This window comes from Callionymus lyra, chromosome 15 (genome assembly GCF_982586985.1).
Source record: "Callionymus lyra chromosome 15, fCalLyr1.hap1.1, whole genome shotgun sequence".
Taxonomy (NCBI): Eukaryota; Metazoa; Chordata; class Actinopteri; order Syngnathiformes; family Callionymidae; genus Callionymus; species Callionymus lyra.
In genome coordinates this window covers 18199467-18227005 of record NC_141832.1, presented here as the reverse complement: position 1 = coordinate 18227005, position 27539 = coordinate 18199467, and the positions used below count along the sequence as shown (strand labels likewise).

The following is a 27539-nucleotide window of genomic DNA, read 5'->3' as shown; positions in this document are numbered from 1 at the left end:
CAATTTTCAGTCCATTTGAGTGCTCATTGCGCACGAAATTTTCACACACTGCTCTTTGGGACGCACTTGTGCACTCAAAATATTAACTGTATGTTCAGAAGTGTGTATTTTGGGACACATCATAGGTCTTAAGAGCTAGGTAGCTTCAAGAACTATTTATTTTATGAATTTGTGCCGTACCAATATAATTGGAAGCTTTTTAAATTTGAACAAAGAACCCCAATCGACAAGTTTTCTAAAAAAAAAAAAAAGGGTGTGTTCTCGCTAAAAGGGATTCATGCCTTGAAGGCCACTGACATACAGTACAAGTAATATAAACAAAGAGGCGTAATTATGTTGAAGCGCTTACAGATTTCTCGCGACATGCCTCAGGCGTCTGATGGTGCATCGAGATAAAAACTCTGTACTTCGGCGACAAGTCGGTGCGTGATATGATTAAAAAGATAAATGAACAGAATAAATCTCATCGAGTCTCTTCAAGGTGAAAGGAAAACGGAGACATTAGATAAAAGCGCTCGATCAAAAAGCGACACCTCTGTTACTCTGCTCAGCCATTTTGACTTTACGCTAACTTTAGACCCGCCCCCAGCAGTTTGACGTTAGCATCAACTACCTGGGTTTGAGTCGCGCGACAACTGTCGCCACAGATATGACGCAAAGTGGAAGCAAGTAGAAACGTTGTTCTATGAAAAAAAAAGAAAGTTAAATTACAAATAAAGTAATTTTTCTATACTAAATCTATCAAATATTTTTGTTTATAGCATCCAGAAAGGGATCCTAGCACCACAGCCTTAATACTGTACAAAACAAAACGTGCTAACATGAGAACAGATCTGCCATTTAAGGAGATATGAGAGAAAGTTAAAATGTTCTTATTTTCTTATTTTCTTGCTTGCTCATCAATTTCCATGAGGGTCGGCTCACGAATCCCATAACTGGAGCACGACATGATGTTATCTGTGTGCGACTTCCTGCCCTGGATAGCGTTGATCTACGAAGCCGTGTGGGTCGTCTGCCCATGAGCAGCAAAACGAGTTTAACGGCAGATGTGTGTGTGTGTGTGTGTGTGTGACGGAGGCCTGCATGTGTCTCCTGTCAATCATGCTGCAGATCAGACCAGAAGAAGCAGCGTTGAGGTCTGACCACATGGCTCAGAGCCTGACCACACTCAGGAAGTGTCTGTGGGGGGGGAGCAGGGGGGCTGATGCCCCCTTTACGCCCCCCTTTCTCAGCTCTATTCTCCTCAGAGCTTTAGTGATGCATTCCTTCAGTCCTGCATCCATTGAGATCCCTCGACAGTGTCAGGTGTGTCGTCCAGGATGGGGGTCATGAAAACTAACTTTATTAACAAGTGTACAGTGAACAGCAGCAGGAGAGGCGACTCGTGAACATCAACCCAGGAACTCGTGGTCATTGGTGCAGATGTGCTGCTTGTTTTGGGACCAGCAGCTGGTGTCTGGGGTCAGGAACCTAGAGTCTGACCTCCCGCCTGCTGTCTGCTGACAGAGGTCACTCACCCCTGCACACAAAACTATTCTTCCACTGACAGACTGGGGGGGGGGGGGGGGTGACTTAAGGGAACTATTTAAGACGAGTTCCCACGCTTTTCTAGCGCCACGTGACAAGAGAGGAGACATGAGGTTGTGCTACCATCTTGTGGACAATAGACAGTACTGCGTCAGACAAAAACCCCATGATGATGAAAATATAAATGTAAACGGAAAATAAATCGCACTCAAAGAAATAAACTCGCAGATCAAGAAGCCAACACAATACAAAATAAAAATAATACATTTCAAAATAAGAAAACATTAAAAATAAATAAAAAGGCAAAGTAATGTAGTCATTTTGGGAAAACAATAATACTAGTTTATTTAATTTCACTAGTAAAAAGTAGTAACACAGTAAAACAGTAGAGGAAAAATAATAATACTAAAACATACTTTATCCGCCCAAAAACACAAAATGAAAATGCTAATAAAAACAAACAAAAAAAGGTGACATGGGAATCAGACATAACTTTATAGATATTTTTTTCTTTTTAGAATTGAGGGAAACGTTAGACATAACTCGTATGGTTGTGTTATCACTTGTGTACAAAGATATTTGAATAAGTAAAAGGAGCAACATAGGAGACACAAATAAGTATTAGTTACTTTTGGAAAATGAATCGGGCACAATCACTTGAATGTTTATGGAGACTATGTGAAGAAAAAAAGTCTACACGATAAATAATCGTTTTTATCATAATATATATTTGATATAGTATACAAACACATTTCGTTTTTCCATTTTAATTGGTTTTTCGATTGTCGCAACCACAAGAGGTCGCTGTTTAAGGGGAGCTTGTTAAATCGTACTTAAACCTGATTTGTTGAATGTTTAAGAACTACATTTTTAGTTTTAAACAGTGTTAATGAAACGTAAACATTTTCAACCGAGGGCGCCACCTACCGCCGAAGAGTTACTGTAAATAACAAAAAAGATAAAACACAAGTTTGTCAACTTGAAGAACAAACGACACTGTACAACATTTTCTCATTAACGTTAGTTTAATTCTAAACCACGGCATTCAAGCTCCATGTAAGCACAACTTTCACAGGTACACATTTTAAAAGAAGGCAAAAAAAAGAAGTATAAAATCGATTGATGTTATCTACAGTGATTCTCCTCTTGAAATAAAAATCTAGTCACCATATTCACATTAATGAATCAACATAATGTGCTACAAACAAGAATCTATGACATAAGCTTTGAATAAAGTTTACAAAATCTGTACAACATCCTCGACACAAGAAGCAAAAACAAAAAATCCGTAAATGTGATGATGAAAATGATTCAAGCACTTTTGAAATTGTCTTTTTCTTTCTTTTTTTTTTTTTACAGGCTCGAGTAAACATTTAAGTCCAGAGCGTTTGTGCTTCAGTCGTTGTTGGCACAGGCTCAGACACGGTGAGGAAACATCGCCCCCTCGTGGTCAAAGGAATAATAATAATAAAAAAAAGTACTAAACATCCCTTCACAGCATCCGCTCCAAGTAGGAAATGTTAAAACACATTTGTGAAGATGCCAAATCACCTGCTGCTTTTTCAAGCTTTAAGAACAAATAAGAAAACCCAAAACTGATCTTGGTCAAACACAACTGTCCGTGACACTTAAGTAAAAAAAACAAAAAACTTTTTGTTTGGACTCGTCAGACAGCTGCAAGCAGTTCACAGTTTCAGTCCAGGAAACGGAAACACATCGACACAACTGATCCCAGTTAAGATCCCGACATGAGCTTGGAGTGTTTTTGCGCGACACTAACGGCCCTTTTTTTAAAAATAGAAACACGAGTCGACAGTGCACGTATTTAAGACACGTCTTCATGCACTAATGTGTGAGAAGAACAAACGAAGAGCTGTACATATGGAAAAAAAGACCCTTGAAAGAACCGTTGCAAGTCCAGTGTCGTCGCCGTCTTAAGGCGCCAGAGAGGAGCTCGGTTCGGGTCGGCTGTTGGGTTCGGGTCGGCTGCTGGGTTCTGGTCGACTATTGGGGTCGGGTCGGCTGCTGGGTTCTGGTCGACTATTGGGGTCGGGTCGGCTGCTGGGTTCGGGTCGGCTGTTGGGGTCTGGTCGACTATTGGGGTCCGGTCGGCCGTTGGCCAGGTACTTGGCTCGCATGCTTGAAGTGTACTGTGGACGAAAACATAAAGTTAAAAAGGGTTTGACTCTAAACATTTGCTGACGTAATTTCGGTGGATTTTTTTTAAATCCTAACATCCAATAAGTCGTACAATGTGACGGATGTTTCCCCAACGTCAGATCGATGCATGTAAATCTGAATCTTATCTTAAGTAAACACACTGATTTAAGCCATTTCTTTTGAAGAGTTGAAGCTTCATGCAGTGTCATTATTTTCAGAGTCTACTAGATGGCGCTCTCTGCTCTATAAGCCATTTCTTTATAGAGTTTAAACTATTTAAACCTCACATCCTCTTCAAACTGGGGGCGCCCCCTTCACCATCTCTAGTCAGAACGACAACATCATCAAATATCGGCTCATTTGTTCTTCGGCTTGGAGGGAGCCTGTCCCAGCTGCATAGGGCGAGAGGCAGGGGACATCAGGCTTTTTAGATGCTAGAAAAATAACATCAAATATATTTTCTGTTTAGTTTTAATCATTTCACTTTTGTTTCATGCAAGAGAGTAGAAATGGAAGAGTAAAAGTTAAAAATGTTTTAAATGTACCCCCAAAAAACAAGAATCTACAGATGGTAAAGTGCTGGTGAAGCTTCACGAAACAGTGTCATTATTTACATAGTCCACTAGATGGCACTCTCTTGCGCTATTGTAATGAAACCGCACCAGATTTAAAGCTTGACAATGCATCATGAATCAAGCTCTAGTTGACTAATGACATTTTACTGATATGTACAGTATATTTAAAGTGTTTTTCTATTTTTTGGCCTCAATTTATTTAAAACGTAGCATTAAAAACTAGCCTAACTACTGCATACATCAAATAATATTTATATTTCATGAAAAAAACATTTAAAATGTATTTTATAAAATGAAAATATTTTAAACTTGTGTTCTGTACATCTGTAATTGGTTTATTATATGTCTATTTTCATATTGTAATACTAGTTAGTTAAATAATAATGAATTCATTTATTTTCTACTGCTTTATCCCTTACCGGGGTCACCGGGACACTATCCCAGTATCATGGGGCGAGAGGCAGGGGACACCCTGGACAGGACGCCAGTCTGGATCATTTATTTGCACACTTTGTTTAATCTAATATTTACTCGTTTCATCTTTTTATATGTTCTACCCTCTCACTGTTATAGACAAATAAATAAACATTTAATGTTATTTATTAAAACGTGTTTGACGTTCTTGACCGGAGCGGTGACCTACTTCCAGTGACCCCCCCCGCCCCCCCTTTACTAATCACCCAAATCCTACAGACTTCCACGACTCCGGGGAGGTCTTCTACGACGCCACAGCACGAGGAAACCAAACACAAGACACTGTCAGATCTTCGCCACATGCTGCTAACAAAAACACATATAAAGGGGGCGAGGGAGGCCAATTCTTGTTGATTCGTTTTTTTTTTGGGGTGTGAAGTTGCCCGCCTGCCAAACAAAGAGCTGAAGATAATCGTCTGTTAGCTTCAGCTGTTGGAACCACGAGGACAGACGGACAGGTGGAGGCTCCCCTGTGCACCACCAGTGACTGACACCCGCCCGAAAATTGACTTTTTTTTTTTTCTTTTCTCGCTGAAGGGTCTCACGGCGCCGCATGGTCCTCCCAATAGTGCAGAGGGGAGGGGCCACATGCAGCCACAAAGAGGGAGGTGGGGGGAGTAAACAAAGAAGGAGGGTCAGTCCAGCAGCCCTGGTGCTTTGGGAGGAGGAGGAGGAGGAGGAGGAACAGGCCAGCAGGGGGCAGAGGTGAGCTGGGTCGGTACCTGTCGTCGAGGCTGGACGAGGAGTTACCAAAAGGATCTCGAGCTCTCCGAAGGCTTTAACTGCCAGCAGTGACCGCTGTTACTGTCGGCCGCGGTCAAATACAACTGCGTGGGTTTAGCGACAAACGAGAAGAAGAGAGTGTAGAGATGTGAAGCAGCGTCCGGGGGTCAGACACATGGGACAAGTCCAGTATTTTGGGGTGAGAAGGGGAGAGTTCAGGAGGGGGGCGACTTGCACGGGTGCTCAGTTACTTTAGGTCTAACCATGAAAAAATGCCACTGGTCGGGTCAGAAACGATACAGAAAACGGATCCGATCTGGATACTTAAAGAAAAAACACAAACATCCTGAAGGATTTAATAAAAATAATCAGACTGACGAACACAAAAGTGAAAAAAAAAATCACAACAAATGGTGAAAAAAGGTAAATAAAAAAAACAATGTTGCACAATAATTTTGATTCAATACTTAAAAAGCATTCTTTGACAAATTCAATTAAATTTTGAAATGTTCTTGAATTCATTCAATTTTTTGTTTTTGTTCTTTGGATTCATAATAAAAATTAATTATAATAAATACAATTTTACACCAAAATCACCACAAAAAGGACCCTTAATTCAATAATAAATAGAAAACATTTTCTTGGTAATACTTAAGGTAAAAAACAAATGTATTAATTGATATTTCAAGACCAAATTTGTCTTAATATTTGATGTACTATCATGTATTCATCAGACTTTTAAAAAAAACAACCTTTATTCATCTTGTCATTTTGATTTAGGTATTTTTACCCATAATAACTAATTCAATATATTACTACAAAAAATACTAATTCTACAGGTATAACAGACAATTTAAAAGAGAGAATATTTACATTTTACATCGAGTAAACCCTCAAGTAGGTTAGACAATAAGTTTAAAAATACTTGAGCATTGTTCTTTGTTTTATGGATTTATTATGAAAATAATAAACAATAACTATTACTAAAGTTATACACTGAAATTATCTTTTAAAAAATAATAAAAAAAAGAATAAATAAAATAATTAAACTGGTAATGGGCAATACTTAAGGTGAAAAAAATGTTCTTTGAATTTATAAGTAAAAAATATATACCATAAATAAATCTATACACCAAAATCATCAGTTACCGTTAACTAAATAATAAATGAGCAATACTTGGGGTGAAAAACAAATGTAGAAAAGACCACATTTGTCTTAAACACTTAATAATTTATGAAGTTCATCTGAATTAATTAACTTTTTGGCAGAGAAAAGACCTTTAAGTTTGAACTCACCGAGGGGGGCGGAGACTCTCGTCCTATTAGCGGCGTGTTTTCACAGCGGGAGTTTTGGAAGTTTGCGTTCTGAGCCCTGCAGGGTTGCATAAAAATCTGATTTTAATAGTGACTTTTTTTTTCAAAGGTCCTCATCAGCAGTCGGTACGCATCATCCCACAGCCGGTAGCTTCCTCTATTAAAGCGCTTCTTAATAAAAAAGAGATTTTCGGTTGCACATCGGAAACAGATGCCGGTCGTGACCTGCAGGGACTTACATGTACTCCGTGACCGGGGCGTTGCTGACGGTGTGAGCGGCGGCCGGGATGGACGTCTCGCTGCCATAGCTGCTGCCGCAGCTGTACAGGCTCGGCATGTGGACCCGGTACAGGTTGTCGTGGTTCTGGCGTCCGCCGTGGCTCATGGACTCGTCCTCGCTGTCGTCGTCGCCCCTGCAGACGCAGCAGAGGAGATGAGTCGAGCACGTGGTCACGTTTGCTGCTTGATCTCGGTCACGTTTTTGATGATAGCGGCCTGAGGGTCTGAAGATCTGCTCTGCAGTTTTGGAGCTCGGATCATGTGGAGACCGTGTTTGTAATTAGTTCAGCTACCACACATTTATGAGCCCATTCAGAGAGGAACCTTGTCGATTCTGAAATCAAGCTGGGCTGGAAACATGCTGTTAGGGCTCACTGTTGCTATGCCAACGTCTATTCTAATCGTTTCACTTATGAATGTATCAAGTTCACCCACTTTGAAAGTTATATTTTGATGGATAATAGTCAATTAAAAACAGCAGGAACTCTTCATTAGATGACAGATTGAATTCTCTTAAATATTAACCAAAAATAATTGAATATACATTTTTTTTACCAGTCTCTGAATGACAAGAAACCGAAAATACATTTCTAAAGCTTATCGCTACATTTGAAACGCTAATAATTTGCGAGGAATTCGAGGAAATTGAGATAAGCAAGAACAGAACGAAACTTGTTAATAACCTTTAAAGTAAATTAAGGCTACGTATATATTTAATAAATAAATAAAATGTACACAAGTCACAGTAGCTTACACAACACATAGTTAAAACGCACTCAAATGTAAAAAGGCAAATAATCAGACACATTTACAGGTCAGTGAATAAGATAACAAGGGCACCAAGCTACATTTTAATGAACATTAACGGTGACTTATACATGCACTGAAAAGAAAACACTTATTTATCGTTTTGAAATCAAACTACTGGTGATTTTTGCCCATAATTATAATTTTCTTTCAGTAGAACTGAGACAATTGTAAAGGAAAAAAAATGCGTTATTCGTCATTTATTATATTATTTGATTTATTAAATGCAAAAATCCCATTTAATTTTTTTTTGTATTCATTATTTTTTTCTCTGTTTTTACTGTAGAATGTTAAGGATTTAAGTTGAATATACATAAAAATGCTTTATGGCTCTACAACCTTTGATTTATTTCCTAAGCCAGTCGGACTTGAAGCAACCTTTCTTATTGCTCATTTGTGGAAATGGATTAACCTATTTCTATTATTGGTCAAAATCAGATCCGTCCACTTGAGTTCAGTGTATATATTTGTACTTGCTCTCCAGTGTATTTGTTTTGTAGTGTCAAACTTAAAGTCGTCTAATGTTTGCTTTTAGGTTTCTTATTCACAGAGGTCAAAATGACATGTTAAATTAAGTGTATTGTGCAAAGTTAAAGGCGATTGACTCCCTTTTTCTTTCTGCTGAATCTAGTTAAAGAGGTCATTAGAGCCTCTGCTGTGAAGGCAAACAAGGAGCCATTGAGCAAAGCGGTCAGGTGGCGTGTAAGCTTTTCGCAGCTTCACAGGAAACGCCAGCTGAGATCAAACAGATGAACGACCCCCCCCTCCGACTGCTCTGAGAAATCTGTTAATTATGTGCCAACTATGTGAATGGGCAGCAGATTCCTCCCGGCTTATCCTTATCTACTGCTGATAGACAAGACAAACGGAATAATTCCGGCATTGTGCTGCGGCAGATGACGCCCGGTTGGACTGTATGTATGACACGTCTCAGCCATATCAGCGCGATGAGGTGTGGGGAGGGGGGGGGGGGAGGAAATGAGCGAGAGAAAAGGAAACAGCTGGAGCGTCCTGGACACTTCCTGCTGGTAAACACAGCTGCCTCTCTAAACACCCGACACAAAACTCACAAGAAAAAAAAGATGAATTTCTTTCACGCCGGCGTTACAAGAATATCAGAGGCAGCCTCGGAGAGGAACGCCGAGAAAGCCTGATTTATTTATAGGCTCTTTAATAATTTGTGGTTGTATACACAGGCCCGTATATACGCTCTAAAAGCGTTTGTGTACTTCATAGTGAAGCGGGGGGTCTCACCTCTTGCTGTGCCAAGTGTGCGGTACACTGCAAACAATGGAGCTGAACATCAGCGCCGTGATGAAGGAGAAGAGGACGAGGTAGATGAGACCTTCGAGTCCATCGTAGCACAAGCCAGTCGTCGCTTGGACATAGTCCTGCAAACATAGAGGATGTTTTATTTTAGTTTTTGGCAAGAAAAAAGACAACGTCAAAGAGGAAACAATCATGGAACAGAATGAAAAAGTTGCTTCAGAATGTCTTCCAAAGATTCCATGATTCCAAAGATTAGATATCAGATCAAAAATGACTACAACACATGAGATATTGTTTTATTAAAGGCAGCAATGTGAAATGTAATATTGAAAATATTGTTTCTGGCTCCTCCTAGTGTCAGAACAGTGTCACTGTAATGTCGTGGAACCCTTGTTACCACTAGGGGTTGGCAAGAATCTGCCGATATGATGCGTATAATGATACAGAGGCAAATACATAATATGTTGTGATGCTGTAGTAACAAGGATATAGGTGTAGTATTGTCGAGTACTTGACTCGGGTGTTGCAGAATTTACAGACCATGTGACTCTCGACAAAGCCGTAACTGCTCTTATTTGTTTTGAAACAAAAATATGTCCAAACATCAGCTATTAAAGTTGCTGGAGTAAACGGTATCCTCTCGTCCTCAGTCATCTACGGGCGCTCGCAGGATTTCATTGTTCCTCCAGCAGCGGAGGATGTAAAGACTTCTGCCATCCAAAAATGCTATGAATTGAAGCATTTTTATTTTAAATAAGAAAAATCAAATGATTGTATTTAATACACACTTAATTTAAAATATAAAGTTGAATATAATGAACATGAAAGAAATATTGTGATGTTAAGTGTATCGATAATTTACAACCCTTGTGTACAAAAAATGAGACAAAGGCTCTTGTCCTGGGAGTTTCTTGTTTTAAGTTAGAAAAAGTCTCTCAATACTCTAAATAAAAACAGTTATGAGTTCTGCTGTGGAAGTCAAGACTGTTAAAAACTAAACAAACCATAACAGAATCAAGAAAAAATATCAAAATGTTACATAGTGTTGCTTTAACCAAGTATGTTACCAGGTGTATAAAGGGAAATAAGGAGTCGTAAGAGTGATATTAGACCAAACTCCCCCACTTGAAATAGGATTGTTTTTCAGCTCAAAGCGTCACACAGATAGCAGCAGAACTGTGAGGTTTAAGTTTTGAAAAGCTGCATGATCCTGACCATCTGTGTGCACCGCGGGGTGGAACCACAATTTGCATTCAGCAGCAGAGGGGAAACAGGAAAAGGTAATCCTCTAAAGCGCAGAGATAGACAGATTCTCATCAAGTGGGTAGACTCGACAAGACTTCAGCCAGCGTGAGGCAGACTAGGGCCGGCGTACAGGAAAACAACGGTTATCCATAATGATGAGGAGTCGGCTGTAGGCCATCATCTGCCGCTCGATACAACAACGCTGCTGTTCTTGAGAGACAACAAATCGATACGGATGCACTTAACCACACACTCATAACAAAAGGTTGCGTCTGAGCTCACCATATGTAAACTGCGGCAGTCCACCAGGGCTGTGAGCTGGTGGAGGCTGTTCTCGGTGGTGTTCAGGATTCCCTGGATCTCTTCCAGACGTCCCTGAAAAATACACAGAACATGAACTCTGCGCTTTTCAAAGAAGCTTATCCTGGTACTTAAGACACTACTGCAGCTACCAGTATATACACACTTATCTTTAAAGAGATCTTAGAACCCTTCATTTAGAATAAATTACAGGGATTTTCTTTTTTTTTATCTGATCCGTAGTTGAACCAACATTCACTTTGCAACATTTTTGTATTTTTCTTCTTCCTTTGTTTGTATCATTACTTTATTATGTTTATATTCTCTCATACTACTGTTATTATATTTGTTATGTCATGTCTGTTTCTTTGTTTCGTTTGAGAAAATATCGATACACATATATCGCAATATATAATTCAAGATAAGTATGTATGCAATTTATATTTATAGATACTGTAGTGATTTCTCTTTTCTTTCAAAACATTTTTTTTAATTCATTTTTTTAGCAGTTAACCAGTCTTCCCGCATCTGAAGGAACAATGAAATGCGAGATCCTGGCAATGACTCAGCACAAGAGGATACACCCCTACCTTGTTCTAGTTAATAATATTCAAGTCTAAACCTTATTATGAAGATTTTTTTCTTTTCTTGATTTATTTTTTAATGTTCGAGGAGTTTCAATTTATGCAATTATTTGGGATTGATCGTTATCTAATTCAATCTCTAACTTTCATAACCGAGTTATCCAAGTTGTTCTGCACCTTGCAGAAAACATATTTGATTTCCCTGATAGAAGTGTTTCCACCAGCTCAGCACATTAGTGTGTGTAGGTAATGTGAAGTGGAATATGGCCGACAGCCCTCTTTTGTGCTTCTGTCAACAGTGCAAGGACTGGAACTAGACAATGCTGCTGCGCTGTATTGACAGGAGCCAGTAAAAGCCTGGATGCAGCAAAAATGGACAAAATGTAGGTCCCAGGTGGGCCATCAGCAGATCATTAGAAGTGCAGATCAATCGTGTGGATCCAAACCTTTGTTCAGTCCAAGTCCAGCACATTGGCGAAGAGTAGAGAAAAATGTCTGAATGCATTTACACAGTGAACAGAGTGATAACATTCTCTGCATCTGTTAATAGACAATTTTCACTTTTTATATTAATACTTTAAAGAATGTGTTTCAAGGTGGTTGTAGCCACTGAGATTAGAGAAAATCCCACTCCGACCCAAAGTACAAATAAAAAAATAAGATGCATCAGCATGCAAGATATTAACTTAAGAAACTAACTTAAGAACAATTTTTTCACAAACTCTGAATCCTATGCGTTTCAAAATAACGCAGCAATTCATCATCAATGAATCAATGCTAAGATGTTGGAGACGGCAGCGTAAAGAATGAAAGATGTGTACCATCTTTCTATGTAAATATCTCACATTACAACATTGACACCTTACAACTCGCACATCATATTTTGACATTTGTAATTCTGATTAAAATGACAGTGAAAAATATATGGAAAATCATACATAGACATTACCTTAGTTTGCTTATATTCTCTTGCAGCGGATTGCAGAAGTTCAGAAACACCATCTTGCATCTCAACGAGGGCTTTGTGACCTCCAGAAAGTTTCTTAAAAAACACAAAAACATTAAGGTTTTATTTTAAACTGGCTTTGACAAACATGCTGGCATTTTCCAGTTTTGAGTCAAAAGTCATCGAAGAAGCGCTTTTGTCTTTAGCGTTGTTCTAACAATAGACGCACTCAGGGGTTCTGTTTAATTCATGCATGTGAAGGTTCACAGCAAAAAGCTTCTTCCAGAGAGGAGAAACAAGATTTGGTGTCCTGACAAACAGGAAGAGCTTCCTCGCGGCAGAAAGGGAAGTATTGTACTGTTGTTGGGAAAGAAAGATCCTACGGGGCATTGGGAGTGATTCATTGTGCCCACTTGCATTCTTGCCAATTGCTCTGCGATACATCATCATGTGGGGATTATGTGTTTGGCAACAAGCTAGCAGACATTTCATGTATCAAGGAAAGATTCACATCTTTCGACACAAAAAATCCATCTTTTTTTTAGAAGGTGATAAGTTCAGATGTTTAAAAAAAATTCAAACAAAGTTCATCTTTGTTGACAAACCTGTTGGAAAGGGTTGCTTTGTTCCAAACTGCAGCTCAAGTAGTACTTCAGGATCTCTGCAGAAAAGAAGGAAAACATAGTTAGTTAGTAACCGAATTAAAGTAAAATTAGAAAGTCGTGGATGATAGTGGAAAGTATGATGATGAAGAAGACAAACGATTAAGGTAAATGAGATCAGATGGCATTCTGGTTGGCTTTTCTTTATCCAGCTGTTTTACTGCCGTGTTACAAGCCATCGTTCATCATTTAAAAAAAAATACAATGTTCTGTGTAAATACCACGTCACAATGTGGACTGCTGCTGCTTGTTTTTAAAACTGTGTTGGTGTGGCTTATATTCAGATGTACTCTATGGTCTGGAAAGTTCCGTATTTTTCAAAGTCGTTGTTGTCTTTACAGCAATTGTTCCAGACATTCAAACCTACAGGGATATCAGTTCGACTACCCCACCTTTAAATAAATATATGTGACTCCAGGGTCAAACAGGCAGCAGGAAAACATTGACTATAAACCACATGCTCTCTGTTGTGCGCACACACACACACACTGTGGTGTCAGGAGCTGCTCATTCCCACACAAACTCATGAGAGTGGAATTCCTGGGAGTGTGAGTAGAAGACGATATCAGGGCTGTCTGTTCATGTAGCGCTCTGCTCACACACCCACACAACAATATAATCAGACTTGAATTTCCTGTAGTGTGACAGGATTTTCGCTCTGAATCATATGGAGGCTGATTTTATAACGACATAATCATAAATCAACGACACACACGTACAGAAACACACTTAATAATAGTCTTAACAGAAATAAATGTTGGGTGAGTGAAAGATAAACAATGAATCATGGAGTGAAGGTCCCATACTGACTGATAACAGTAAGTTTCATCAAATATACTTTACTCTTTTACTACATTTAAATCATATAATTCAATTTTTTTTAATAATAATCAGTGATTAGCAGTAAGTAGCAATAATGATACTTGTACAGCTGTCCCTGAATTAAAAAATATAAGTTCTGTTCTATGGATATTTGTTCCCAAAATGAAACAGCCTGCTCTATTTACACTTGTTATTCCACACGCAGATAAACACACTTAAGAGCTCCAAGTGGTTTGATCACATGACATGATTAAATAGAAGTGCAACATTTGTTTAAACAGAACAGAACGGCAACCACCCCCCCCCCTGTTCTGATCTAATCAGATCTGAGGCAAAACAAAAACTCTAGCGCGGCAGAGTCGCACAGTCCACTGAAGAAAGTCAGTCACGGTTAGAGTCAAGAATCACACAATGTTTGCAGATGATGCTCTGATTCATGCTTCCAAGTTGCCGCGGGCTCCACTAACGCGTTCAACTCCGGAGATGGAAATCTTGAGTATTTTCTTCTCATGTGTATTAATACAGACAGCGAAGTCTCGAATATAGTCTCCATCTTAAACTCTTACTATTCTGTGCTACACAAAGAACGGAAATCATGACTTCACGAAACCCTACCTTTGTCGATGACGCCGTATTGGGCCGCCACTTTGGTCACGTACGTATCGGGGGTGACGCAGAAGTCGCTCGAGGTCTGGTAGGAAAGTGAAAGAAGGTAGACGCACAGTGTCAAGAGATGTTTGTTTCTCCAGCTGCTCACTATGAAGTCAAACAAACTGGACATGAACGGCAGCATCAGCATTAATGGCCCGACCGCGGCTTCCAAACCGCAGACCAGAGACAACATCAGACAGTCTGACTCATTTGTCGGGAAGTACTGAACGTTTAGTTCGGACAACAGCATCTTATCTTTCAAATACGACAAACAAAATGATCTAATTTTACACAACACGCAGGAATAACTATAATATAGACTAATGTTTTTTTGTGTTGCCACTTAGTTGTGTATAGTAAACACGGGAAAGGCTTAAGAACAGTAACGTCAAGATAATTAATAGTCAGAAAACCATGTAAAAAAGTTCTCATTGGTGAAACATACATAGTTAATCTTATTAAACTTGTTTCATCAGATGGTATAACATGTTTAATTACTGGCAACAAAACAAAAAAAACACTGCAAATAGTTTATTACCCAAATTGTCATTACTAATAATTTAAAAAAAAGATTTCTCAATAAAAACACACGGTCTGTTGCCGTGTCAAAAATATATAAACTAAATCACTCAAAGCAAATATTTAAACAATCAGCACTGAAACGACAATATGACAATAGAAAACATCACTCATACAATATAGTAAATATGATAAAAAACGTTACTTTTTTTTAAATTTTAGTAGCCAAAATAACTCCCTAATTAATTAAGTTTATTTTTTTGCAAATACAATTTCCAATAGTGCATCATGGTACATAAAAACCAGACGTCCAGACAATACAGAAACGGTGGGTAAAGAGAAGATGGCGATCTGAAAACAAGAAGATAATGGAGACTTACTACTGCGACGGCAAGCTCTAGCCCCAGGGAGAGCCAGCTGATCACCAGAGCCACGACGCCAAACAAGCAAACCCTGGGGAGGCGAAGAAGAAGAGCGATCAACAACAACACTTCACCACTTACAGTAAAACCAAGTGTACAGGCGACAGATACTCAAAAAAAACATTTATCACTGAGATTTTAAAATGCAGTTTATTACCTAAATTATTTTTATTTCACCAGCAGTGCGGGATGAACATATAGATAAGACGTGTACCAATTGTTTTTAAGGATAATTGATGTCAAATGAAAGCCCTTAGACATAATGTTATCCATACTTTAGATATATAGTTACAATAAGTGTATCTTGACTGGTGATGAAATCAAAATTTAGTCTAAAAAAATGAACTGATTTCTAATCATCATGAGCACAAACTAGCTTTGTTTTGCAGTTATGCAACACAACTGTTATCTTTTACGACTGAAAATAAACACAGATGGTCGATCAAACACAGTTTCTTGGCCGGACCGAGCCTCAGTATGTTCTATGGTTAGATATCTGGCATCAGGATTAAAGTAATTGAGTCCTAGTATGAGCTAATTATAATGGTGTGCCAAAAACAATTCTGATCTCCATCTTGGGAGGTTAAATGGGTAGAAAAAGAAGGTCCCTGAACATGCCGCAGCAAGTCTGCAGGAATTTCCGTGAATGACCCAAGTGACCGTGATTAAGAGTCACCCAGAGGTCGGCTGAGGTGCACGAAGCTCCTGTGGAATTTCGTGGTCAGTCCAGGACTGAGGTGCACGTTTCTTATCTGGCAAATGCCCACGTGTGCTTAGTCGAGGACAAAGTGTTTGTATTCAACAGCATTCTTTCAATGTTTATGTTAATTAATTCATATTTTTGTTCAAGAGACGATTGATCCAAATCACTAAATAATACCTTCCAAGTCCAACTCAACCATATTGCTTTAGCAAACAAAAGGTTTGACAAATGTGTATCTGAAAAGTCTTAAGCATTTTGAGGCGTTAAAGTCGTTTATGATTGAATAAAATAAGGAAAAATAAATCCAAAAAATAGTTTAATGTAAAGCTCCAAATCCTATCACGCTACATTTTGAGTCTTTTTTTTACATAAAATAAGTACAAACATCATGTTTTTCAATGGGATTAAAATTATAAAAAAAAGATCAATCAAAAGACCATAGTTTGAGTTATTAAACCTGAATAATTGAAAATATATAATACTATGTGTAAAAAATAAAAACATTTCAATTCTTAAATGTATTGTATTAGGAGGTTATTCAGGATGATATTATTGCAATATTACAACTACCTTATGTTGACATGAAACTCACCCGATAAGTGTTCCCTTGGAGTTTCGAATGAGGCCGAACAGAACCAGGAGGCAGATGAGGACATCGAAAAGCAGCAGGCTAATGTAGCCCAACCACCTGTGGAATGACAAAAGTATGAACCACTAAAAAATGTTTTTAAAAAAAAAGGTAAAAACGTAATGAATTTTCAAATAAATTTAAACCAATATAGGATGAAAAACAGATTTTAAATTACTTTCACAACATCAATGATTTTCTTTGCCATTGTTTGTATAGCTTTCATTTTTGTTAGGTCTTTGGCACATTTGATAAACGCAGACCTGCGGGGCTGTTGCTAATGGAGGACTTAAAAAGGCAAATATATATTTTTAATGACATTTTAAGTTCTTCAAAAGAGGTCTGGAGGGTAATTTCTATTTCAGAAATCTGGATAAAATTAAACTGAACACTTCCAAAGTTAGCCCTTCCTTGTTCTGTATGAAGTACATAGATTTACACTCAGGGTCCGGAGGGATATCACATGATTTTTGGAGTGAATAATTTAGTCATGTTGGAGATTCTGGGTAAGTCCGTGGTCTAATGACATGCTGAATAATTAAGATTCCTTCCTTGATGTCTGCCTCGGCTCCCTCCTTCGCTCGGATTAGAATTCGGAGCTGTATGCAACACATCAGCATCTGCCGACGCGCTCCATCTAGGGAACGGGGCACCTGCATTTTAATGATGGTCGGTGTGAGAAAGTTTTCAAGTGTAACACGTTTTTTTCGCTGAAGAGAACTTTCCAAGAAACCAGCATGAACGGAAGCAGATTCCGTTACTGTGTAAACCCTCATTGGAAGGAGGTGGAAGCGGAGTTAAGAGAGCAGAGAACAGCTGTAACAGAATCATTAGGCGTCTTTGTTCACGTCGCTCTGACCTCGGGCTTGAACTGTCCGGGGTCAACGTGCTGCCAAGTGCCACATTAGCCCGTTTAACAAAAACTAACTGGCCACAATGAGGTCAATTTTGAGAGTTGAAACAAACAAAAATAACATTAAAGCTGACCAATGTTCTTTGTCTACTGGAATCTAACTAATTGACTTCGTCGGATATGATAGAAAAATGGATCATGCCATTACAACATAAGACTGTAATAAGATCTACAGTGCAGATGGGGAAGTGATTTATTTAGAATTCAATTTTGTTAATGTGTGCCTCCAGGCTTCTACCACCAATATTTACAGTAAGTTGATTACCTTTATCTTACTTCTCCCTCCCTTCGCTTTCCATCAGTGCAAGCAGAAAACATTCAAGAGTAGAACGAGTGAAAGTTTTCTGCTTATTCTTGTAGTTTCTTTATCTCGCTTAGAAAAACTATATAAAGCGAAACATTTCTAAAGCTTCTTAGTTACACTTTTTTTTTTCCTTTTTGCGTCTCTAGTTCATGTTAACTTAATTGGGTTAACTGGTGTATTTTATTTCTAACTGATGGGAATTGGCATTAAATGATGTATTAAAACAATAATGATTAATTCTGGTCCCAATTTTACATACCACTCAATAACAATAACATGTGGCTATTACAAAAACATTGTTTCTTTGGGTGTGAGGTGCAAATATCTTAAACCGATATAGCATAATATAAAGGGGAAGGACCGGTCTTTTTTTTTTATTAAGATATAAAGTAAAGGAACCTATAAACTGAATGGTATATTTGCTAGCTTAGCTAGCCTATAGCAGTGCTAGCAGCACTGATTCCGAAAAATAACAAAAAAAAATCAATTTCAACAAGTTATTTGCATGAAAACTACTGTATATCTCCCTGTTACCATGATTTATTGTCAAATAAACTTGACTGAAATGAGTGTCAAGAATCATAGGCTAATGTTCTATGGAAACAATTGTGTCTTAAAGAGAAAAAAAAAATATTATACCTTAAATCTAATAGAAATATAATTGTTTTTCTTTCTGTGCAAACCAGTTAGAAATGCCAGATGAACCCCGCCCGGTGGTTTTGGGACCATTGCATTATGTGGTTTAAAAGTTATCTGTTCTATGGAAAAGGGTCTCAAACATAAATACAAAAAATACAGTAAATAATCATAAGTCAAATGATCTTATATGTGGATTCTCTTTGTCTATTTTAAACAATGCAAAGGGGAAGTGGCACTGTTTTTTTAGATTGACCTTTTAATTTGTTGGATGTTTGCACATGTTTCTTTATAAAAGTGTTTTGAACAAGCGTACCTGTACCAGTCGTACAGCTCAATCTTGACAGCCAGTTCCTCCAGTGACAGGTTGCCGTTGTCCCAGAAGGGAATTTCCACCATCTGCCGGACCAGCTCATCCAGCTGGCCCTGCAGTTTTTGGATGAAGGACATGTAGTCGGGATTCTGAGCGTACTGGACCTCGAGCTGCTGCAAATTGTCATCGACTGTCTGGTTGAATTCAAGCGTGCTGTCATATATCTGAGGGGAAACGGAGACATGGTGGATTCACTCTGGTTTGCCCTCATGGCAACAGCGAGATGAATTATTGAACATTCTGGCATGTTTTTTTGTTTTTTTTGCACTCACCAGCGTCTGCACCCCGGCTATGGTGCGGTTCGCATGGCGCAGGGAATACGTCATCCGGTACACTCCATCACAAGTCTCGCCGTTCCCATAGAAACCGACGGCAATGCCAGCGCTGTGGGAGACAAAAGAAAGGGTTGGTGAGAGAGAGACGGGGTTGGTGGGGAGGGAGGGATTAACTAAAACAGACACATGGAGGAGACGGAAAGGAGAGGCGTCCAGCTAGGCGGGCGAGTGAGGGAGGCGTGTGAACTGGACGTTAACCCCGTCGATTCAGACGCTAGTCAACGGGGTCCTTTCAGTTTCCAGCAGAAAGAGTCTATAGAGAACCATGGATACACAGAGGAATGGACTGTGTGTGCCCCACTATGGCTGCAGTAGATGGTCTTGGGACCCCCACCTGGATAGCTCAGCTGCAATAATGACATTATATTTGATCAATTTAATATAAATGGTAGATTTGGGAATGTATTGGGAGAAGCCGGTGTCGATTTTCATTGAATTTTAATGACTAAAATGTAGCTGGAAAGCACTTTTATTTGACATTTTCTTTTGAAGCGTGCCTGTTATCAGTGAATCACTCCCTAAAAAAGGTCAAGCACACTCCATTCGTGCTCATTTATCAGTGAATGATGAGTCAAAAGGCAAGCAAAAGAGGTCTCGGGGTGGGGGAAAAAAAAAAAGAAAGGTGAATAACATCATAGTTAAAACACTCAAATCTTCAGAATGATTCCCGCGGGAATAGTTTTGTGTCTTTAATCCGACTTCCCTTTCCTGACATTACTTGATTCACAGATTGTAACCCGCTGTGATTGTGATGCAGCTCTTGTACTCATCAGGTCTCAGAGCTCTTTGTGCTTCGCTGAATCAAGCGTGATGGCTCTCTGGTGACCCATCAATGCGGAGATAAAAACAGGAAGCACATTCACAGCTCAGGAAAGACTTTTTTTTATGCAACCAATTTTTAAAGGGATGAAAAAAAACACATCTGCTGAAATAGTCCCTGGTACACTTGTAATATAACAGTGTCTTTATAAAGTGCAAGAATAAATATATAAACTGAACACACCAGAATCTACCAAAGTATTCCAAAAAAAACACAAATGTGATGCAGGATAGTTCGCAGCTCTGCCATCCCGATGTGATTTTCTAGTTATTTTTGCATAATTTCATTCACCAGAGCCCTCAGGAGGTTGTATGCATAAACTATCCAGAACTTATGTTTTTTCGCAAATTCTATTTGCACTTTATAAATAATGTATTCACTTATTCACCAAGCACTCAGGATGTCACTCCGAGTTTTTCTTTCCATTGGAGCAACATTTATTCCCATCTGCCTGCTTTGTTACCGAGGGGGAAACCGCTGAAAATTGCATTTTGCGGGCGAGGTTGCAAAGCAGCTTATTATGTTTGCTCTGATTTCTGTAGCTCATTACAGCTAGACGATCCTGTACCATTATTCCTCATTGAATAAGGAGTAGCGGGGTCCAATTTTCGTCTGCCCTTGGGGCAGGGTCATAAACACTTGAAGGAATTCAAACAGAAGTGCACATTGAGACGAATCCAAAACATTATTGTAGCTGCTCCTACGAATGCTCTACATCTTCGTTAATTCATTCAAGCATGTTTGCTACTTTTCTGTTCAAAGAACATTCGATTTAAGGGCTTGCAGTGCTGACACACATCACGACCAAATGTTCTCATGGATTTTATTTATTTTGTGAACATCTACATAATATTGAACCACTTAACATTTTTTTCCGTGAAGGTCCCGTTGATGTCAAGTGACTTTATTCTTCAATTAATTCATGCAATAGGGACACGTGTCAAACTGACCCGAGGACAGATCTGACTCGTGGCCCGCCAGATGGTTTGTTCACAATCAAAGTATGTTCTTGTTGATATTGTGTACTACAAGGACAACGATGTATAAGACACTAGTGGTGTGTATTGGAAAGAATCTGGCAATACGATACAGGGACAACGATATTATATATATTGCGATACTGTAGGAACAAGGATATATTTGTAGACCTGTTCAAGTACTTGACTCTGTTGTCGTAGTATATACAGACCAAATGACTCTTGACGAAGTTGTAACTGCTTTCATTTGTTTTGTAACCAAAACATTTCCAAACATAAGCTTATGTTGTTATGTAAAAGCTGCTTGAGCCTACTGTATCCTCTTGTCCTCAATTATTGATGGAATCTTGCAGGTTTTCATTGTTTATTTAGCTTAGGTAATAAGGTAAGGTAGAACTTTATTGATCCCTTGTTTGAAATTGTTTTTTTCCAATAACCACAGCAAATACAGCAATTGCTCATAAAAAGTTAATAAAAAATTAAATAAGAACAAGAACAAAGAGAAAGAACAAGATACAGTCCAAGTCTAAAGATAAAGAACATGGATCAAAGAAAAATAACAAAGACAAAGGATACAAAGACTCACATAGAACAGAACATCCAGATACTTTCGCTCCACTCCTGCCCCCGCATTCAGAATTGTACAATTTAATAGCCCGAGGAATGAATGAGTCCCTGACTCTATTTGTATTGCACCTGGGAGGAGCAAATCATGCTCCATCTGCTTCTCTGCTCACTGATGACAGTGTTGAGAGGATGACTGTCATCATCAATGTAAATTGTTATATAAATTGTTATAAATAGAAAAAACAAAACAGTGCTGTTGAATATCGATACATAATCGTGAAAAAAATATCTTAATATATTCCTGTATCGATCATTTCTAACACCCCTAAAGAACGCGATAGGTAACAGGGGTTAACTATGTCTTAATTTTACATAGACCATTAGTAAAATCATCAGTCTTAACAGTTTATTTTGGTGTCTAAACAAGAAGGAGCTGTCTCGCCTGCATTTAATACAAAACTCTGAGGCGAGAATTCTGACCCGCTCTAGTAGAAGAACTCACATTTCCCCGATCCTTAAAACTCTTCACTGGCTGCCAGTTTGTTTCAGGATTCATTTTAAAATTCTAGTTCTTACTTTCAGATCTATTCATGGTCAGATCCAGTCTTACACCCCAGCTCGGGCTCTAGGTCTGTGGATCAGAATCAACTGATGTTTCCTGAAAACGGTTCAGGACCAGAGGAGAGAAATCCTTCCAGGCTGTTGCTCCTAAGCTTTGGAACGATCTTCCTCTCTCTGTGTTTGATGATCTACTGACTCCTTCAAGAAACATCGCAAGACCTTTTTATTTGTGCAGGCTTTCTGGGACTCCTGTGTCCGTCTTATGTAGCTTGGCCTTTTAAATTATATATATTAGCTGTATATTGTTTTTGATTGTTAAAGCACTTTGTGACCCTCGTCTAGAAATGTGCTTTACAAATAACCTTTTTCTTACTTATTTACTTAAGAGGGACATCGACAGAAAGGAATTCAATAGGAGTAATTTGGATATATTGATCCCCCGAGAATGTTAAGTCGATCTTGAAATCAGATTCATTAAAGACTGTTAAATATACTTTATCTTTTCGGCCCACAACTTTGTGATTTAGAAAATATGTTGGAATTAAGTTTAACACCCTGTTGTAGGGTGTAGTTCAAAGTGGATTACTAGATTATTACTAAATAAATGAAATATGATTTTAGTAAAATATTGAGTTGTGTACTTTTAAGCGTCATTGTGCATTTGATTCTTTCTACTGTCTGCATTGATATCTAAAAGCTACATAGTTTGTGTTCAAGGCTTGTCTAATCATATCCCAATATAAAATTATTAGAATAAATGAAAAACTAAAATCAAAAGGGCACGAAGCACCAAAATCGACTCACCTGCAGACCAGTGTTGCGATTATGACGCACCACGCTGTGCAGCAGCATTCAGTGGACGAGCGCTCCTCACTTTTGCTCCGTCGGCAGCATAGACAAATGGAGTAGATAAGAAGGAAGAGGAGATCCAGTGCCAGACAGGCGAGCGCCAAACCTCCCAGCAACAAGATGGACTAAAAAAAGATACAAAAATGTCATTGTTAATACTTTTTTTCTGGAAAGTATGAACTTCATTTCAAAGGCTTGAGTTGGGGATGGATCTTATACTTCACACAGAAGGACAATCCACACAATATCTGGACAAAATTCCAGGTCAATCATCCCATCAAAGGCAATATGCGACTCATATAAACAGCCAACTTCATGCATTGACTGCATTTCAAAGCAGAGAAACTGTGTGAAACTGAGACGTCTTTAAAGTGCCGCAGCATGTTCTATGTAGGTCAAACTCATACGCTCTGAGGAACTCAACACAAATGTACATCCTGTTTCTGTTGTTCCTTGACGTGCAACACACCCAAACACATTGGCGCCCATTTAATTCACAGATGGGGGGCCTGTAAATATCTGGATATTGACTATTAAACTTAACAAGACTTGACATGTCAGAGCAACACTGGTTCTTTGCTAGTCACTTTATAGTCTGCCTCTTTTCATTGTGTTTTGTGTACTTTTTTTAAGCCGGAAGTCTTAACGAAGTATTAGAATTCTGTCCATTTTTTGGAATTGTCTCTGAAAAGGTGACCTTGTTGGTCTATAAGAGCCCAGTCAAATGTGAGCCAGTGACTGGAAGCACTGGCTGATGGTTCTGAGGAACTTCTTAGAGACCCAGCTGGTTTTCTCATGACGTGTCCCTGGAGCCGACCACAACCCAGGGCCATACTTTTGGAATCATTACTGTCAGCAAAATGACATATGACTGAAGAAGAAAGGGGAAATTAATGAGACGAGGAAGAGAAGGAGTCGCTGAGAACAGTTGTCTCTTCCTTTTTAGTTGTGTCGATAATAAGCACCACTCAGTAGCCACGACTTCTTTTTGAAAGCTAGTGTTTACCGTAGACTGGTAAGGCCATAAAAGCAGAGTGTAGTTTATTGTCATTGTGCAGTATATACATTGTTTGTCTTCCAGGGTCTCTGCACATTTCAAAAGATGTTTTAAAGACCATAATGAATCAAATAGAAGACACATTTCACATCCATAATATAGGGCTCTGTATACGCCTGTATTGCAGGATTTAAAACATCCGTTTCATTCACAACCAAAGTTACAGAAGTGTCTCAGTGTCTTGAATCCGCCTGACGTCGTTGAATTTCTTTGATGGCGAGTACCCTAACAAACAAAAGCTATTTTCCTTTGGTCTTTGTTAGGATTTCTTCATGGTTACGCAACCATGGCCTGTACACAGTATTCTAGGATAGCATTTATGTTTCCCCAAGTTTTAGTAATCTTATAGCACCTTCAAATACTAAAAAATTACTACTTTATTCAAGTATATTTGTTAGGAATACAAGTATTAATCCATGTGTAAGCAATTTTAAGTTTTATAGATATATTATTTTAGAAAGACAGTTTTAGATCTTGACATTTTAACAAATTTAATTCAAATAATCTGATATAAATCGTTTTGTGACCCTGCAGATACCCGGTTTAAACAACGTGAATCAATAACTAGTCTACTGGATCTATTAGCACAAGCTATATACATTTTAAAAACATGTGAAAAAATACGAGGGTTTTTTCCCCACACATGTACTGTATACTAAGCAAATTAAACATAAGCACGGACATGGAATTAATAAATATGTTGTATTTCTACAAGCTTGCAATTGAACACTATTGTCATTTGTTTAATGTCGAACTCTGTTGAGTAAAACTGTGAATTTGAAAATGTCTGTTTAACCACAAACCCCTTTGCTGACTGCGCTTGAATGATAACGACTCATCTTCTTCTTTTTTCTTTTTTACTGCGGAACAACAGTTTATCCGGTCTCAGACTCAAAAGCGGAAAAGAAAGTGGATGCGGTTACAAGTCTTGCAAAAGTAAAAAAAAACGTAGCATTTTCAGCTATTTTTATTTGACACAGAGTTAATCATTTTCTTGATAACATCTAGTAATTGGACAAATAAATAGTGCCTATATTGAAACAGGGTTGTTTTTTTTAAATATGTTATACCAAGGATCCACTAAAACACTATCAACAACGTAGTCACCGTATTAAGATGAAAGACAGCATCATGAAATAATAAATAAATCATCTATTCGTGATCTTTAAGCAAGCTGAAGTGTAGCATCTTTGACCTAAATTTGACATTATCTTCTCCACGATCCACAAGAGCAAATGCTGGACCACCCCTCCCCCAGTAATCTGTTCATCAGGGTATGCAGTTTCCTTCTGGACACTTGCAGCCGCTTTCAGCCCATAAATCTCAACACGAGCGTTGTTTCTTTTAATGTATTTAATGTATGGGTGTAATATGCAACCTAGTCTTGTAACTAACGGTCACTGCGGATAACTTCATAACATGGCAGCTGGTTGAGGAAAAGGGTCACGACCTGGATATACAGGCTATACATAGATGGTGAAAGGGCTCAGAAAGGTGAAGCGGTAAGACAGGTGTAAATAGGTCACACGACACCTACGGTTAAATATGGTCAAAAATGGGATCATTATTGGTATCATTGAAAGGGTTTTCCCGTTGATTTCTCCCACTTTTGCTGAAACTCTGGATTGATTTTGGAAATGCACACAGACAGATGTAAGAGTGTAAGAAACTGCGATTGTTTTTATTTTATTTTGCTTTCAAATAATATTTCATTTTTTTCATAGTGGTTAAATGGTTTATAATTTAAATACGTTTTTTTTTAAGTAAGTAATTTATAATTGTAAAGCGCCTTTAACTTGATTTTTATCTAATTTTATACAAATAACATGAAAATATCGCCAACTTTGGTCCATTTCTGTGTTTCTATTCCAGCCGCTAGACTAAAGTAACAACGAAAATGACTGAGGACGATAGGATACAGTTGACTCAAGCATCTTCCAAAGCTGATGTTGTGAATATATTTTTGTTTCAAGTTAAAGCATTTACGACTTCCTCAAAAGTGTTGCGGTCTGTCAATTCTGCAAAACAAGAGTGAAGTTCTCGGACAATACTACGAATAAATCCTTGTTGATACAGTATTGCGATATATTGAGCTGTTGCCCTTGTACCGGTATACGTATTGTCAATAGACACCCCTACACTTCACAAAGAAGTAACAATTTTTAACAAGGTGCATTTTCTATTCGTTTTTTTGGATCCGACCAGTAAATATTTGGCTGGGTTTGGGAAATGTACACACATATATCTGTAGTAGTATTACCTGTTGATACGTCCAGTCTTCGGGTTGAAAATCACTGCTGACGTGCTCGAACTTGAGGTTGAAGTGGGGCAGTCTGTGGAGCAGGTTGACCCACCAGGGTGGAGTGTAGCTCACAAGTGCTGCCATGGCAGCCACTACTACTGCCGGCGTTGCGAGTTAGATGCCGAAACACCCGTGAGCAAGGCACTTCCTGTTGGGGGGGGGAAACAATAGACAGAACACGGTTATTAAGACATATTATTAAACATTTCAAGTTGGATTTAGTGCAGGAATGATGGAGAAATGTGAAGCTAAAAAGGGGGCGACAACACAAAAGACTATGTTACATGTAGAGCCACAACATGACGTAGCTTGTAGCCTATGTTGCTAACATGAATGTAGCTCGGGCTAGTTAGTTAGTTAGTTCGCTCGAGCGCTTAACTACAACTAACTTGTCTAGCTACTGAATAATAGACTGTAAATAAGCGTGTAATACCTTCACCAGTGAAGTCTGTGTAACTGGCTTAAGCTGTCGGTTTAGTGACAACAAGTCTCTTTTGTTCCGCTTTTCATTCTGCGTTTTTCATTCACATCCTGTTGAGTCGATCAGTTCCTCGAGATACATCTGGTCCAGTTTTAACTCCGTTTAAAATCGTAAAAAAAAAAGGGGAAATCCTCCGGAGAGTAACATCCATTCAGTGTGGAGCCAGAGCGGCGACTGTCCTCAGTGTTGTTCCCCCAGCTGACGAGTCCCCCCCCGCCGCGGCCGGCGACGTGCTGCCCCCGCCCTCTGCCGCGGCAACCACGGTACTAGCGCGACCCCTAGTGGCGGCCGGAACACAACGCGTTTGCTTCAAGGCACACTCGGAAAAAAATGTTAGAACGTAATATTAAAGTGCAAAAAAAATAGCAACAAATGCGATATACACAAATTAAATAATAAGGCGCAAACATTAATTAAATAAAATGATTCAGTTTAAAAAAGCGAAAAACAGAAGTTTCAATTTACCTTTTTGTGTGTTCCGTTTGAACATTGAACGCATCATCTTTTATCAACAGCAATAAACATAAACATTAAAAAAAGACGTAACTCTTAAAAAAACAATACAGGCAATTTTTTTTTTTAAAGAACAAACTAAATAAGTGAAGACGTCTAGAAAATGTATAGCTACCACCGCCACCAAAAAATAATAAATAAAAATAAAAAACGAGCACAGTTCGAATTCTTTATATATGGTTATTTAATAGTTGGTCGCACTGGGTTTTACTGCTGGACTTTAACCAGAGCTCCCTATAAC

The 27539-nt window shown here is 38.6% G+C and overlaps 1 protein-coding gene across 2 annotated transcripts; it reads right to left on the bottom strand.

Moving 5' to 3' along the window:
- Positions 1 to 2533: 2533 nt before the first annotated feature.
- On the bottom strand, positions 2534 to 26984 carry ttyh3a (tweety family member 3a). 2 transcript variants are annotated; one of them, XM_087809198.1, is made up of 15 exons: positions 26738 to 26983; positions 26263 to 26452; positions 22901 to 23070; positions 19109 to 19220; positions 18780 to 19000; positions 16575 to 16670; positions 15238 to 15310; positions 14303 to 14378; positions 12809 to 12864; positions 12207 to 12299; positions 10656 to 10748; positions 9114 to 9250; positions 7013 to 7186; positions 6756 to 6831; positions 2534 to 3677 (listed from the first exon to the last, which is right to left on the bottom strand). In XM_087809198.1, exons 2-15 carry the CDS (start codon positions 26386 to 26388, stop codon positions 3462 to 3464), a joined length of 1719 nt encoding a protein of 572 aa, XP_087665324.1. In that variant the 5' UTR covers positions 26389 to 26452; positions 26738 to 26983; the 3' UTR covers positions 2534 to 3461. The 2 variants fall into 2 exon arrangements, with proteins under 2 accessions (XP_087665324.1, XP_087665325.1); XM_087809199.1 differs by lacking the exon at positions 2534 to 3677 and adding an exon at positions 3686 to 5563 and having other exon boundaries at positions 26738 to 26984.
- Between the last annotated feature and the right edge of the window lie 555 nt (positions 26985 to 27539).